Here is a 17,990-nt window from a genome sequence, read left to right on the forward strand (position 1 = left end):
CTGGTGACCAATCATGGCAACTTAACAGTCCTGGCAAAATTCTACCAGCATGTGGACTTTGCAGCCAGAGGAGAGAGTATACAGTATTAGACCTGGTTTATACCAACATTCGTGGAACCTACAAGGTTATCTCCCACCTTCACTTCGGATTTACTCAGACCACATATCAATTTTGCTAATACTTCAATGCAGACCACTGGTTAAATGAGTCAAATCTGTTGGCAGAGAGATCAGGACCTGGCCAGAAGTTGCCACCTCAGCACTGCAGGACTGCTTCAAAGGCACAGATGGGAGCATATTGAGAGAGGTGGCTGCCTACGTCAACATTGATGAATTTGTGGGATTGGTGACTGGCTACATAAGAAAATACGTTGAGGACGTTGCCGTGATTCGACACTACACTGCCAAGGCAAGCCAGAAACCAGGGCTAACCAATCGTGGTTTATGCACTGGTTAGGGATCGGGATGCTGCTTTCATATCAGGACAGGATGACTAAAGTCAGCAGGAGCTGCACTCTCCCGTATCATCAGGAAGGCAAAGCGTGAGTTATCACAGAAAAACCATAGGCACTTTAATGACACCTTAATGGTGTATGTGGCAAGGTATACAAGCCATAACTGATTACAAGTCCACAGTGACGACACCTGATTTTCTGATATGTTGAATGCTGTTGTTGTTGGTAAGTGGCTCGCCGAGCTGGCTTGTTAGCTTGCAGACGTTTCATTATCCAGCTAGGCAACATCATCAGTGCAACGTCAAATGAAATGTTGATAATTGCTTGTCTTTTATGTGTCCTGTGATAGTCCGTTTGCGTGTGTGTGTGTGTGTATGTGCCATTACTATTGGTTACCGATTATGTAATCCGTGATTGGTTTGTTAAAATCTGATTGGATGGTAATTGTTGTCCGGGCTGTGTTAGTCGACCGTTATGTAAGGTTAATGTCATCCTCTTTGATTGACCCTTGTTATCAGCTGTGAATTGGCTCTTGGTTCTGGACTGACGACTTGACGCTGAAGTGGGACGTAAACTGGGTTCATTTCGACGTGCTTGTTGATAGAATTCTGTGTGGAGAACAAAGCCTCTAAGAATTCTTGGGCTTGTCGTTGATCTAGGATAGTGACATTGGTCCAGTCAAATTGATGTGCTTCGCTGTCACAATGTATAGATATAAGGGAAAGCTGATCATGACGGTTTACAGCCAGTTGGTGTGTTGATAGCTTCCTACCAATCTGTCCAATATAATGCTTGTCGCTTAAGGTTTGCATCCCTCGTCAGTGTCAAGTCTTCAGTCCAGAGCCAAGAACCAATTCACACCTGATTACACCTGTCAATCAACGAGGACGATATTAATCCTACATAACGGTCGACGAACACAGCCCGCACAACAATTATCACCTAAGTGGATTTTAACGAACCAATCGCGGATTACATAATCGGTAACCAATAGAAATGGCACATATACCCACACACACATACAAACGGACTAATCACAGGACACTTAAAAGACGAACAATGTAGATCACCAACATTTCATTCGAAGTTGCACTGATGATGTTGCCTAGCTGGATAACAAAACGTCGGCAAACTAACAAGCCAGCTCGACGGGTCACTCAGCAACAACATCCTCAACCCGAGCTACAAATCTTTTCCAACATCTTAAAGGCTGAATGCTTTTTATGCATAATTTGACCAATTGAATGATGTGACATTGAGGAAAGCCCCTTCTCTTCCCGAGGAACAGGCACGCTGTCTGGCCACATCTGAGGTGAGGAAGATCTTAGCCAGGGTAAACCCATGCTAAGCTTCAGGGTCAGACAACATACCTGGTTAGGTGCTGAGGGACAGTGCGGCCCAGCTAGACGAGGTCTTAACAGACATATTTAGTATCTCTCTGAAATATTCCACTCTCCCTGCAGAATGCAAGGCAGCCACCGTCATTCTAGTATCCAAGAGAGCAATGGTGGCTGGTAACGGATAATATGAAATCCCATCTTCCAGCTACATTGGACCATTTCCAGTTTGCCTTCTGCTGAAACTGTTCCACTGATGATGCCAGAGCCTCAGTCCTTTACTCCATCCTGGCTCACCCAGAAAATGATGCCTTGTACGCCAGAATATTATTCATCAACTTCATCTCGGCGTTTAACACAATCATTCCTTAGAGGCTGGTGGGTAAACTGAACTTGTTGGGATTCAACATCCCTCTTTATAAATGGATCTTGGACAACTTCTTGATGGAAAGACCCTAGTCAGTCCAAGTTGGCAGCAGCATCTCAAGCCTCATTACCCTGAGCACTGGTGCCCCCCAGGATTGTTTGCTGAGTCTGCTGCTGACTCTTGGGTTACATCCACACTAGACCGGATAATTTTGAAAACGTCAGTTTCATGTAAAAACTTTAGGCGTCCACACCAGGCATTTTTGAAAATACCTCTGTCCACATTAAAATGGGTATTTGGGCAAATCTCCTCTTACTGGGCATGTGCAGGACACATCTACAGAAAACAAGCAAAGAGGAAACGGTATACTTGGTGCGCGTTTGTCCAGTTACAGACTAGAAAAACTTAAAAGGAAATTGCCAAATGATGGATAGCTGTTGGCTCTCGTGCAGGAGGACTTAAAGCTATAAAAACAAATACTGGAGTGTATGGAGGCAACCAACAGGGAGTTCACGGACAGTATGACCCAGCTGATGACGAACATTGAAAAGCTGACTAATTCTGTTGCAAAATGATTTGCAATGGTGAGGAATATGATGGCTCCCCCCCCCCCAGCCCCAGTACTTTTCACCGCCACAATTCCAGCCTCACAGCCACTACAATAGCTACACATACAGACACACAGACCCCTGTGTGGCCCCACCAACATCTTCCCCACTCCCACAGAGGGGTCACCCTGGAAATATTTCCTACAACCACAGTCTCTTCACCAATGAAAGGGACGACAGCTACAACTAAATGCAGTAAGGCTTGTTACTGGGCAAAAGTGAAATTGGCTGTTACCTCATTTGTTTGCCTTTACTTTTGCCATGTCTTTCTGTATTATTTTGCTGTATTTAACATGTGCAATAAAATGAGTTACTGGGAAAAAGTGATTTTATTTTTACCTGAGTAAAAGTGAAACTTACAATTTTCCTTTTTTGGCCTTAACATTTTTCACGTCTATGACAAACATAAGCTACTACTTAAAAATGACATTTTGGAAGTAGTGACAATTGCATCTATTGAACGTTTGCACAAGCAATACATTAATAAAGCACCTTGTTAAATGTATAAAACATGTCTGCATCAGTGTTATCTTGTATTTCCTTACAATGTTACATTAGGCTGTTACACATCTATTGTCAGATATTGTTGTTGTGGTGTTGGAAGTTGCGTTCAAGAAAACAATGAAACACCGTGCTGCCGCCACCATCTGTTCCGGCACGTCATGATAGTGTTTTTTAAAAAGCTCCCGTTACCCCGTACACACTACACTGCCCAACCGGCGTTTTCAGATTTAAACACTCTGGAGAGCGTTTTAGTAAAGCTCTGTTTTCAGGGAAGGAAAATGCCGTTTCAGTGTGGTTGGAGGGTCAAAACGAAAAGAAAAAGCTTCGGTTACGGATTTATCTGGTCTATTGTGGACGTAACCTTGATTGCACTGCCAGATTCAGCTCAGACTACATCAAGTTCGCTGATGATTCTACAGTGATTGGCCTCATTAGCAACAAAGATGACTCAGCATAGAAAGAGGTGGGAGAGAGGCTTGTCAAATGGTATGAAAACAACAACTTGAGTCAACATGGATTAGACAAAAGAGATGAATGTGGATTTAAGGAAGGCGCGGGTTGATCACTGTCCATTGCATATCAATGGTTCTACCGTGGAAAGAGTAAAGACCACAAACTTCCTTTGTGTGCACATAATAGACGATCTAATATGGACCCACAACATCTCCTCACTACTCAAGGCACATCAGCATCTACACTTTTTGAGGAGATTGAGGCGTGCAAGGCTCCCCAGCCCCATTCTAACAAATTTCTACAGGAGTACCACCTGGAGTGTGCTGTCTGGCTGCATCATTGTGTGGTATAGAAACTGCAAGGCAGTGGCCTGCAAGACCTACAGAGGACAGTAAAAACAAACACTGAGACAATCATTAGTGCTTCCCTCTCCCCTATTTGTGACATTTACTGGGAGCGTTGCAGATGAAGGGCTCAAAACGTTGTTGAAGATCACTACCATCCATAATCCCTTTGATCCACTATCATCAGGAAGAAGGTTTAGAAGCATCAGGACTAGGACTACCAGACTAGGTACTGTAACAGCTTATTTCCTCAGACTAATGAATACCCTACCACTACCAAGGTCTTATCACTAGAACGGCGAGCTGTTTGCTGATTACTGTGCTGTGCTTTACTACATGCATTTTTAATTATGTTTTATTCTTATTTATAGTATAATATTTTGGTGTATGTGGTATGTGTGATGGGTGTTGTGTGGGTGCACTGTAGTCCAGAGGAGTGTTGATTCATTTGGTTGTGTATATTATGTCCAGTCAGATGGCAATAAACTTGAACTTGAAGTACTGACAGGAGAGGGGTTTGACTTGTGGAAAATGGCCCATGTTAAAAAATTTCCAGGTCATCCATTCATTTGTCAAGAAACATAAGTTGGAAAAATAAAACTTTTGTTGATAGATTTGCTTTTTTTTCTCCACGTTTTCCTTGAGAAGAATTTTTACTCTGTACGTCAAGTATTTAATGATTGTTTATGAATTCTATAAGGGTGAATTTCCATAACCTGAAGGCTGTAACACAGGAGTCACCTATTGGTAAACATTATGAACAGTTATTCAAGCACAAGGAAAACACTGAGTTGTCTTTTGAGCTGAATAGCCTGCCTCTTTGTTGCAAGCTCAGAAATTTCCATGTATTGGGCATAATTACTCATCTCTTGTTATTCTGATTATAAATCTTGCTAGTAGATGGAAAACATTCCCTGAAATGAATTGTAAGGTAAAGCTCAGAAACTTTTAATTTCTTAATGTTAATGAGTGAATCTTAAATCATTGCAAAATAATACTTTGAGATGGTTATTTGATTACCTATTTTAGAAATTTAACTGAAGGAATCCTTTTAGAGCATTTTGAAATTTGCAGATTTGAAATTGGAAAAGTAATTCTTGATGTTTGTCTCCAATGACCAGTCAACTGAGTGATGGCATTGGCAGATATAACTGTAGATCTTTAAAGCACAGGAGGATCAGGTCTTCTGGATGTGAAAGAGGGTGCACAATCTACTTTCTGGTTCTATTCCTGCAAAGAAGGATATATTTAATTTTATATGTTTCAGTGGAGCTGTCATGAATTCTATTCATGTCTGCAATAAAGGGAACTACAATTCATGCCTTCTTTTCATTCCTGCAAAGGAGAACTATGCATTCCAAACTGTTAAATGCTGCATATTCTCAAAGACTAATGTTATGTTAGTATGTAGGTGTAAAATCATGAAATATTTTCTTTTGTATTTAGGTAGTCATGAATCCAAAGCCTTTGACATTTTCTATTGTCTTCACTGGAAGTTAGCATATGCTTACTCTGTCCCTGTCATTCTGATGCTCCGAGTAACTTAGTGCAACATGTTTGGCCATATCATCTAATAATCTATGAATTGATTCATAGAAATGATATGGTGTGATAAAAAGCACTGAGGAACTGAATAGGTTTTTGTTCCATGGATTTTTATTCAGTGCATATTCAGCATCCTCTTTCTTTATCTCTCCATTGTCACCAGTGGTACAGTCCTTCCCTTGATTATCACTGTTTGCTTCCAGATAGGAGCCAAGTTCAAATTTAATTGTCACCGAACCATACACATGAAATCAGCCAAATTAAACCGTGTTCTTCTGGGGTCAAGGTGCAAAACACAGAACCACAGTCACACACAGCACCAACGCATATAAGTATATAGCAGAAAACCATACAGTTCCCAAAAAATACTAAAAAATAATATAGCCCTGAGTGTCATGGCCTGTATATTGATGATGCATGTATGTTGTTCTGGAGCCATGTTTCTGCAAGAACAGCCCGCAGCAGGTCCTCTTATTGTGCAGTGTAGCTGCAGTCAAATACAATCCAGCTTGTCTGCCACCACGTGAACACTGGACAAGTAGCACTGATGGGAGCAACGTGCCTCCAAACCAGTGTGAACTCAGTGGCATACAGCTCTGGCATCTCCTTCCTCAGCAACCACAGCAGGTGACCCCAAGGCATGAACGAGCACCAGTCCGCACCACAACCAAGACAGCGCAGCTTCCCTGCCTTTGGTCTCATCAAAGAACCCGTGAATCAGGCTCGTAGTTTTCTATGTCACAACAAAAATGTTCAAGTCAATCACCCTCTTCCATTGGACTGTGCACCACCAATGATGCCTTTTACCTTGGATGGCCGATGCAGGCTGCAATGTGGTGTGTAATAGTTGCTAGTGGGGTAGACCTGCAATTCTTTATGTCTTTGATAACCAGCAGTGTATATGATTGTGAAAAAGACATAAAGGACGATCAATCACCTTTCTTTGGACCCAGAGAAGCTGCTGTGTCCGAGCGTACCACCATCTTATGGATATAGATTCGACCATCAGTGGCATTCCACTGGAATTGCACACCTTTAAAATAGTCTCTACTTGAAAATACATAGGTTTATACATGATGAAAAAAGTTATAATGAGGCTGAAAGTTTGAAATATCAACAGAAAATAGTGTAAATGTGCAGGAGATCAGGCAGCAATTTTAGGTTGAGAAACAAGCTTATCTGTCAAGTCAATGACCTATCATTGGAATTTTCTAACTAAAAGTCAACAACCTTAAAAAAATGGCATTACATCCACTTGCATGCGAGTGGCTCTACCAAAATTATCTATGTTTATTCATTGAAGCCCCAAATCCAGTATTGCCATGGGCTTAAACAAGTATCAACATCTTCTACTGTGCATGCATATTGGCAGCTCCACTGGACTTCTTATGAAACCCAGTACAAATTACTGAAGACTTCGAAGTTTTCGTCCTGATAATCTGATTTATGGATCCCGTGCCAGATTTAGCCTGGTTCAAGTACAATGAAATTAAACAGAAACAAAAAAAAATTTCTTTTTCATCCCACTTCCTTTTGCAATCTGATTTATGGCTTTCTCATGTATCAAGTCCTTTTGTTTGAGTAGTCTGATGGGTAGTATTGTGGCCTCCTTCACTTCAGATTTCAAGTGATTTTCAGAGCTGAGTTTGTTAATTATTATTCGAAGGGTTATTTCAGTGGAGCCATTACAGAAGCATTAAAACCTATGACAAGTGTCCTGTCTGCCCCTTTGCTTCAGAAGCATTGTTTCCTTCCTCTGTACAGAAAAACAGTCTACTCTGGTGACAATAGGATTTGAGAGTCGATTGCGTACCAGCTTCACACCCAGAAGCTAAGATGCATGTTATTTTCTTGCCAAGCTTTTGAGACTTACAAACTGTCATAATACCATCCAGGTGTTAATGAATGAGGTCAAGTGTCCAGATATATGAAAGTTAATTGCACATTAGACATAAGACATAGGAGCAGAAATGGGCAATTTGGCCCATCGAGTCTGCTCCACTATTCAATCAATACTGGTCCTTTTTTCTCTCCTCAGCCCCTCTCCCTGGCCTTCTCTCTGTAATCTTTGGTGCCAAGTCCAATAAAGAACATGTCAAGTTCTGCCTTAAGTACACCCAATGACCTGGCCTCCACAGCTGCCTGTGGTAACAAATTCCACAAATTCACCACCCTCTGTAAAGATATTTCTCCGCATCTCTGTTTTGAACGGACACCCCGCTATCCTGAGGTTGTGCCTTCTTGGCCTGGACTCTGTCACCATGGGAAACATCCTTTCCACATCTACTCTATCTGGGCCTTTCAACGTTTGAAAGGTTCCAACTATCCTTCTAAATCCCAGCGAGGACAGACCCAGAGCCATCAACCATTCCTCGTATGGTAACTCTTTCATTCCTGGAATCATCTTTGTGAACCTCCTCTGAATCCTTTCCAATGGCAGCACATCTTTTCTTAGATGAGGAGCCCAAAACTGTTCACACTACTCAAGCTGAGGCTTCACCAGTGCCTTCAGCATCGCATCCTTGCTCTTGAAATGAATGCTAACATTATATTTGCCTTCCTCACCACCAACTCAAGTTGACCTTTAGGGTACTCTGCACAATGATTCCCAAGTTGCTTTCATCAGAGATTTTTGGATTTTCTCCCCACTTAGAAAATTTGCATATTTATTTCTATTACCAAAGTGCATGACAATCCACTTTCCAATATTATATTTCATTTGTCCTTTCTTGCTCATTCTCCTAATCTGAGTCCTTCTGCAGCCTACCTGATTCTTCAACACGATCTGCCCCTCCACCAATCTTCAAATCATCTGCAAACCTGGCAACACAGCCATCTATTCCATCATCTAAATAATTGATATACAGCATAAAAGGAAGCGGTCCCAACACCGACCCTTGCGGAACACCACTAGTCACTGACAGCCAACCAGAAAAGGATCCTTTTGTTCCCACTCGCTGCCTCCTACAAATCAGCTAATGCTCTAACCATGCCTGTAACTTTCCTGTGATACCATGGGCCCTTAACTTGGTAAGCAACCTCATGTGTGGCACCTTGTCAAGGGTATAACATCCACTGCATCCCCTTTATCTATCCTATGTGTAATCTTCTCAAAGAATTCCAACAGGTTCGTCAGGCAAGACTTTCCCTTAAGGAAACCATGAGGACTTTTCCGATCTTGTCCTGTGTCACCAAGTATTCCATAACCTCATCCTTAACAGTTGAGTCTGATATCTTCCCAACCACTGAGGTCAGGCGAACTGGTTTATAATTTCCTTTCTGCTGCCCTCCTCCTTTCTTAAAGGGTGGAGCGACATTTTCAATTTTCCAGTCCTCTGGCACCACGCCCGAGTCCATTGATTTTTGAAAGATCATTTCTAATGCCTCCACAATCTCTACCGCTACTTCTTTCAGAACCCTAGGGTGCAGTTCATCTGGTCCAGGTGACTTATGTACCCTTGGGTTTTCAGCTTTTTGAGCACCTTCTCCCTTTAGTAACTACACTCACTTCTCTTTCTTCACACACCACAAAATGTGGCACACTGCTAGTGTCTTCCACAGTGAAGACTAATGCAAAATACTAATGTAGTTCATCTGCCATCTCCTTGTCCCCCATTATTATTTCTCCTGCCTCATTTTCTTACTGTCCTTTATCCACTCTCATCTCACTTATATTTTCTACATACTTGAAAAAGCTTTTACTATCCACCTTGATATTATTTGCTAGCTTGCTTTCATATTTCATCTTTTCCCTTCTAATGATTCTTTTAGTTGCTTTCTGTAGGTTTTTAAAAACTTCCTAGTCCTCTTCCCTCTAATATTTGCTTTGTCGTAGCCCGCTCTTTTGCTCTTGCATTAGCTTTGGCTGTCATAACATGAGTATTTCTTCATTTTTGCAATACATCAATCCTGCACCTTTCTCATTTTTCCCAGAAACTCACACTATTGCTGTTCTGCTGTCATCCCTGCCAGCATGTCCTTCCAACTTACTTTGGCCAACTCCTCTTTTATACCACTGTAATTCCTGTTAATCCACTGAAATACTGCTACATCAGTCTTTACTTTCTCCCTATCAAATTTCAAGTTGAACTCAATCATATTGTGATCACTGGTTCCTGAGGGGTCTCTTACCTTAAGCTCCATAATCATCTCTGGTTCATTACATAACACCCAATCCAGTGTAGGCGATTCCCTAGTAAACTCAACAATGAACTGCCCAGAAAGCCATTTCGTAGGCCTTCAACAAACTCACTCCCTTTATCCATTACCAACTCGATTTTCCCAATCTACCTGCATGTTGAAATCTCCTATGACTATCATAACATTGCCCTTTTGACACGTCTTTTCTATTTCCCTTTGTAATCTGTGGTCCATATCCCAGCTACTATTGGGAAGCCTGTATATAACTGCCATCAGTGATCTTTTATCTTGCAGTTTCTGAACTCAACTCACAAGGGTTCAACATCTTCCAATCCTATGTCACATCTTTCTACAGATTTCATGCCATTCTTTACCAACAGAGCCACGCCACACCCTCTGCCTACCATCCTTTCCCTCTGAAACAACGTGTAACCTTGGACATTCAGCTCCCAAGCACAACCATCCTTCATCCACGATTCAGTGATGTCTACAACATCATGACGATCTGTAATAGTGCAACAAGATCATCCACCATATTTCTTATATTCCATACATTGAGATATAACTCTTTGAGTACTGTATTTGCTACCCTTTTTGATTCTGCATCCCTAATACACTGGTACTCACCCTGCTGGCTGCAATTTTGTCCTGTCATCTGCTTATCCTTCCTGACAGTCTGAATGCGTGCTGTCTTTGCTTTTCTACTTTCCATGCTATCCCGAGTCCATTTTTTCATAGTCTGGCATAGTTTTTCAGCCACTCGTCCTTTTTCCCAGAGGGCCAGATGTGTCATTAATGCAATGATAAAATTGTAGACAAATTAAATTTCAGTGACAACCTTTGACACAGTGAAATTGCAGTGAGTATGGCCATGGGACACTGTACTGGACCATGCCAGAATGCTAGAAGCAAATCCTTTGAGCAGAAAATGACACCAAGGACCCCACATTTTTAAAAAATAGCATTATCCAGGGACAGACAACTGGCAGTCTAAGGCACAGCAAACCTACCAGAGTCTTTGAGTGGGAGAGTGGAAGTGACCTGGGACAATGACCCAAAGGTTAAGTCATCTTCCGCAATTGGTTTGCTTTCTCTTTCCATTGATGCCCATTTATTTGGAATATTTCTGAAATTAATTCTACACTTACATTTTCTCAATGAAATAAGCAATCCAATTAGCAAGGTAAATTTTATGCTGAGAGCCAGCTCACTACATTGGAACCTTGCAATCAGAGATTTAATGGCTATTTTGACCAAGGTTACAAAACAGCTATAAGTTCATTAAATGACAGAACTCTAAAGACTAGCTGACTTAAACAGCACAGAAAATGGCCCTTCACCTCAAAATGTTTAGGCACTTAATTAATTGTAGGTAATTAATTGTTCTGTTTATAATTATTATTAGAAACGTTTGTAGAAACATAAAACACATACAGCACAATACAGGCCCTTCAGCCCACAATGCTGTGCCGAACATATCCCTACCTAGAACTACCTAAGCTTTACCCATAGCCCTCTATTTTTCTAAGCTCCATGTAGCCATCCAGGAGTCTCTTAAAAGACCCTATTGTTTCCACCTCTACCACCGCCGCCGCCGGCAGCCCATTCCACGTACTCACCACTCCCTGTGTAAAAAAAAACTTACCCTTGACATCTCCTCTGTACCTACTTTCAAGCACCTTAAAACTATGCCCTCTCGTGCTAGCCATTTCAGCCCTGGGGAAAAGCCTCTGACTATCCACATGATCAATGCCTCTCATTAAATATTCTATTGATTTATTGAGTATGTCTGAAAGAAAACAAATCTCTGGGTTGTACAGTATATGGTGATGCAGATGTACTTCGATATAATTTACTTTGAACTTTGAATTAACCCAATAAATGTTCAGATCTTTTCAAGAACAATATGCTGTAACATGGCCATCTTTAGCAATTTTTAATTTGGAACAACTAAAATGAAATGGAAATCAAGGTCCTGGCTTTTCAGAATTTTTTTCATTGGTTTGTAAGGATGACTGAAGGGACTGACCAAAGACAACCTCTGTGCTGAATATTCATACTTTTTTAGGCTCAGTGGTTTTATATATTGTTTTATATTTAATGCTGGTATGTCAAGGCAAATAATGTGTTCTGGTCTCCAGATGAATAAAAGTGCACTCCACTGATATTCTCCGAAGTTTCGTTGGACTTTAACAATGTTTGCCTGATTTTTGAAAGGTATCAAGGAATGGTCATATGCTTTTCCTGTCAGACACCATGCCCCTTGGTTGTCAGTCAGCAGCGTTCAGCATAGTGGAGGAAGTGTGGTTCCTAAGATGTACAAGCAATGGCACAAACTACTTCTATCTGCTTGCAAATGAAGTGACCAAAGACAGCTTAGTTTACACTAGCAATGAAATTGGAACATATGGATAGACAGTTGCAATGATCAGCCTGGACATTTTTGGGGTGAAGGTCCTTTATCTGTGGTGTATGACTCAATGTGAAAAATACTAAGTCATTTACATTTAGAGTTCTGTCATTTAATCATCTTATGGCTTATTTGTAACCTGCCTCCAAATAGTTAGTAAGAACTTTGGTTAAAATCAATCCATCTCAAATTTGAAACTTAAAAATTAATTATACATTCGTATTAGATTGCAGAAGAGAGATTCAAGCCACTAATACCGTATATTGGTCTACATGTTTCCTCTTGATATTTTCATGAATTACTTTACAATTTAAACTTTGAGGTGTTCATAGGCTTCTGAAAGTGTAGTCCCTCCAATGTCAAAATATCCCAACAAAGGTGCTTATCTAGGTTCATGTAATTTTGTGTATTTGAATCCAAATGTTTTTATGTTCTTGAACAGTACTGCATATCAGTCATCATCAGGCGACATTATTACGTTTTCAATGAACTAAATTTCATATAGCTCAATAATTTTGAATCTTTTCTTGAATCAGCAACATTCAATCTTCGTTATTCAGGAAATGAATGAAAGTAATATAAAGCCAAACACATTCACAATATTTTGTACAGGAGTCGGTGTGAACTACATTCTATAGTTTATATAGCAGAATTCTTCAGGTATTTTTGGTACATTGAGGATTGGAGGATTTTTGTTTGTATTTTTTGTTATTCTGTAACTTCTTAAATATACCCTTTATAATGTGGATCCTATAGTTCTTCAATTATTTATGAAAAGTAAAGGGAAATAGAAAGTATTAAATTTGCATTTACTGAAATATACTTTGTGTTTCATTATATTTATTGAGACACGTAAAACACAAAATTGCAAAGTTTAAAAACAGATTTACATACTTATGATCTTGAACTATTTTGGGAATAATATTGTAGAGAATTTGACGTAACTTGCATTTTCTCCCTTCTTTCAGGGAACAGAAGCTCTTGCAGCCACAATTCAACCTGAAATAAAGATTGAGCATGGAGCAATCCAAATTCAACAAGGAGAGAACGGAGAAGTTGTTTCAATCCAGATGCCGGTTAATACTGTCAGCAGTTAAAAATAAACAAGTGGAACTATAACAGAGGGAATAAAAGCAGCATGTAAAAAAAGTTCAAGCAACGGCAAATCTGCAGATTACATAATATAGCAGCCAAATCTGAAGCTCCTCACATAACAAAAGAATAAAGCATTTATATGCTCTGTTGAGAAGAATAAAAACATTTTGTATCATTTGAAGAATTTGCTTTCTGTTCGAAGTTGCATCTATTTTGAACATTGGGATCAACTGTACAAAACAAAGGTTCTTGTATTTGAACAGTACCATGTTAGCTTTTACTATTCACTATATTTTCAAGGAGTCCGGTACAACTATAAAATACTGAATTATACATGTGCTTTGAAGTTTTGAAGAGATATTTATGAATTATATACATTATATCCAGAGTTCAGGGAGTTTATTTTGTTGTTGTTATTTTCAGTTGCATAACCTTGAGGGCAAAGCTAGATAAAGTTATTTTGTAACTAAACCAACACACACAAAATGATAGAGGAACTTGTCTGGTCAGGCAACATCTATGAAGTGAAGTAAACCGTTGACATTTCAGGCCAAGACCTTTCATCAGGACTTGATGAAGGATCTTGACCCAAAATGTCAACTGTTCATATCCCTCCGTAGATCCCTCTTGACCTGCTGAGTTCCTTCAGCATTTTGTGTGTTTTGTTCTAGATTTCCAGCATCTACAGAATCTCTTGTGCTATTGTATCTAATTTTGTTCAGAAAATATGGCAGTTAATTGAGGAAGTTCTTTTCAACTATTATGAAAAAAAGAGTTAACAGTATTACGGCAGTTATCTCTGCCTTAAGTGAAAAACATTTTTTTGCTTGTTTAGGTGTAGCAACAAGGTGATACTTCCAGCCTAAATCATTAAGAAAACAGCAGATACTGTTTTTGCACTATTCGGCATTTTGACTTAATGACCACTGTGCTGTAGAAACATTCAAGTAAAGAACTAATTAAATCGCTGGAAGCACAGGCTAATGATCTTGACCTTTTAACATGGATAACCTGGAGCAGGAACATGACCTCAATAATAATTGTGGAACCATTGTTACAATTGTTGCTCTCTGTTTAGATGATCAAGCAGAGAAGGACGCAATGTTTTTGTTTATCATTACTGTTTCTAAAGATAAAAATATTTATTTTCCTGAGTATTCCAGATGTATAATTCTCAATATTTGCAATATGGAGTCACCTAGTATTACACTTGAGTTTGAGCTCTTTAAACTTAGATCTTTTTATTTAAAATACCAGTTGGATTTTATCTAAAAATTTACATTCAGAGTCTGTTTGTTAGTGCGTAACTTACCCAATATTAAAGAATGTGATAAAGGCAGTAGAAAAGAAGGATGAGACTTAAGAAACAAAAGACTTAATTTGAGTAAGGAATAGCAAGTGATGGAAAACATTGGTGAGAGTTTTAAATTGACTCCTAGGGCATGGTTTGAAACAAGAAAGTAAATTAGAATGGCATGTAACATTGTCATTACTATAGTCATTCGGAGCTTCAATCTATAATCGTGGGCAAATTAATTGAGCAGTAACTGTGGGGAGCAATAACTCATGGACTCTATAAAAGAGTTCGGGAAATCAATGTGGAACAAGTAATTTTGCATCAAATCTGGAATGAAAAAGGAGTTAAGGTTCAGGCGTTAGATATGAATTGGGTGTACTATATTAAAAATAAATGACAAAACAAGCAATGTCTAACTGTCAAAGAAGTACTAAATAGTTTACAGTAATAAAATATATTTTAGGCAGAAAAAACAAATCAGGAAATCTGGTCCAGCACTGTTGATTGTATATTTTTAGATCAACAGGAAAAGCATATAATGATGCCAACAAAACAGTAAGCTTGAGGAATGGGAAATGCCAGAATTCAGCAAAGGAGGACCAAGGCATTAATAAAGAAAATATATGAGAGAATGCCTTTAGAAAGCATAAAAACTGATTATCAGAGTGTTTACAGATATGTTTAAAAAAAAGGTTAGCACATGATAATGTGCTTCCCTCAGATAATGAAATGAAGTTAATATTATTGGAGAATAAGAAAAAGGCAGAGAAATAAATATATTGCCTCTACACAGAAACTCCCAGAGATAATGAAGCACCACAAGTCTGGAGTGTTTGAGGATCTCAAGAGAATTAGCAGTGATAAAAAAACTAACTTTGGAAGAATTAATAGGAATGCCTGGGAAATGAGAATTGCATTTTAGGATTTTGGAGAAGGTGGCACTGAGGTAAAATATCAACTGCTATCTAAATGAATATCAAAGCAGGTACAAAGAAGTGAGTGGTCTAGTATTGCTTCTGTTTTTATGTTCCTACTGAATTGCCTCAGTAATGTCTCACCAGATTGGTAAAGATTTCCATGATTTGATGGGTTCAGTAAAAGTGTATATTAAAGTTGAACATGGCGCAGAAAGTTTTCAGTACAGAGTGTAAATTTATCCTTGCACATGCCTATTTATAGATTTCAGGAATAATTATGTTTTATTTCTGTTACATGGGATTGCATTGGGTATACAACACAGTTACAGTCTATGTTGGTGTAATGCTCCACTCAAGTATCCCCCCCCCCCATCTAAATCATCTGAGTTATTATTCCAGTGTTCTGCACATATTTGTTATTTCTTTTCTAAAAGTGAATATGCTATTTGTTCTATTTATCCTCCCTATGGGAGCGTTCCCCGTAGATGAACATAGAAATCGGAGTGGTGTAGTTATTTTTCCCCTTGAGCGTGAATTCAATAATATCACTGCTGATCTGATTGTAGCCACCTATCTACCCCAGTGATCTTTCAGTCCCTTGCTTGTCAACAACCTATCTCCCTCTGTGTTAAAAATATTTGCAGAAGAGTTCTAAATGCAAATGATCCTTTGAGAAAGAAATTTGACCTCAACTATATCTTAAATCGATTAACTCTTTCTTTTAAGCAGTAATGCTCATTCTACATTTTCCCACAAGAGGAAGCATAATATTTATCTCCACTCCATCAAGATCCTTGAAGATCTTGAGGTGAGAAAATTCTTTTTGATTTTATTGGTGGCTATCTTTGATTGATGGCCTCCAAGTAATGCCACCAGAGGAGAAAGCATACCTTATTTCAATTTTTCCATATTTTTATGCCTCACATCATTTTTTTTCTTGTAAGAGACCTGGTCTGTTTGTTCATATTTCAACTCCTATTTGCATTATCTTTACAAACCTCTTCTGCACCCTCACCTCTATCATTTTTCATAAAATTGCAACCAGAAATGGTACATGTAATACTCGAAGTGTGATGCAACCAAGATTAATATAACTTACTTAATTTTCATCTCTGTTCTGGAAATAAATGAAAATGCTTCATATGCCTTTTTTACAGTCTTGCTAATCTTTGTTGCAGTTTTTAGTGACTGGTGCATTTAGAAGAGTCAAAGAACACTGCAACACGGAAACAGGCCCTTTGTCCCATCTGGTCTGTGCTGAAACATTAATCTGCCTGGTCTCATTGAACTGCATCTGCATCATAGCCCTCCCTATCCTCTCATCCATGTACCCATTCAAGTCACTCTTAAATGTTGAAATTGACCCCGCATCCACCACTTGCACTGGTAGATGTTCCACACTCTCTGAGTGAATAAGTTCCCCCTCATGTTCCCCTTAAACATTTCACCTTTCACCCTTAACCTACAACCTGTGGTTGTAATCCCAGTCAATATCAGTGGAAAAAATCTGCTTTCATTTAACCTATCTATACCCCTCATCATTTTGTTTATCTCTATCAAATCTCCCCTCACTCTTCCCGATGTTGGGGAAGCCCAGAATGAGGGGTCACAGTTTGAGGATAAAGGGGAAGCCTTTTAGGACCGAGATGAGGAAAAACTTCTTTACACAGAGAGTGGTGAATCTGTGGAATTCTCTGCCACAGGAAACAGTTGAGGCCAGTTCATTGGCTATATTTAAGAGGGAGTTAGATAAGGCCCTTGTGGCTAAAGGGATCAGGGGGTATGGAGAGAAGGCAGGTACAGGGTTCTGAGTTGGATGATCAGCCATGATCATACTGAATGGCAGTGCAGGCTCCAAGGGCCGAATGGCCTACTCCTGCACCTATTTTCTATGTTTCTACGTTCCAGCAAATAAAGTGCTAACCTATTCATCCTTTGCCTGTAACTTAGGTCTTCAAGTCCTGGCAACATCCTTGTAAATTTTCTCTGCACTTTTTCAATCTTGTTTACATCTTTCTTGAAGGTAGGTGACAAAAACTTCACACACTACTCCAAATTAGGCACACCAATGTCTTAGACAATTTCAACATAACATCCCAACTCCCGTATCCAATACATTAATTTATGAAGGCCAATATGCTGAAAGCATTCTTTATGGCCCTATCTACCTGAGATGCCATTATCTAGGAATTATGGATCTGTGTTCCCATATCCCTCTGTTTTACCATACTCCTCAGTATCCTCCTGCTTACCGTGTAAGTCCTCCCTGGTTAGCCCTTCCAAACTGCAGCATCTCACACTTGTCTCTATTAAATTCCATCTACCATTTGTCAGTCCATTTTTCCAGCTGCTCCAGATCCCACTGCAAGCTTTGATAGTCTTCCTTGCTGTCCACTACACCCCCAATCTTCTTGTCATCTGCAAATTTGCTGATCCAGTTTACCACATTATCATCCAGTTCATTGATATAGCTGACAAATAACAATGGACCCAGCACCGATCCCTACAGCACACCACT

The 17,990-nt window shown here is 39.5% G+C and overlaps 1 protein-coding gene across 9 annotated transcripts in view; it reads left to right on the forward strand.

The window, feature by feature from the left end:
* banp (BTG3 associated nuclear protein) overlaps positions 1-16,607 on the forward strand; it is a 177,383-nt gene extending 160,776 nt beyond the window's left edge. For all 9 annotated transcript variants that reach the window (XM_063067009.1, XM_063067013.1, XM_063067015.1 and 6 more), the window contains one exon: positions 13,132-16,607. In XM_063067009.1, coding sequence (XP_062923079.1) covers positions 13,132-13,171 — 40 coding nt within the window. In that variant the 3' untranslated portion in view covers positions 13,172-16,607. The remainder of the gene's footprint in view (positions 1-13,131) is intronic.
* Positions 16,608-17,990: the final 1,383 nt, after the last annotated feature.

The sequence above is a fragment of the Mobula hypostoma genome, chromosome 14 (assembly GCF_963921235.1).
Source record: "Mobula hypostoma chromosome 14, sMobHyp1.1, whole genome shotgun sequence".
NCBI lineage: Eukaryota > Metazoa > Chordata > Chondrichthyes > Myliobatiformes > Myliobatidae > Mobula > Mobula hypostoma.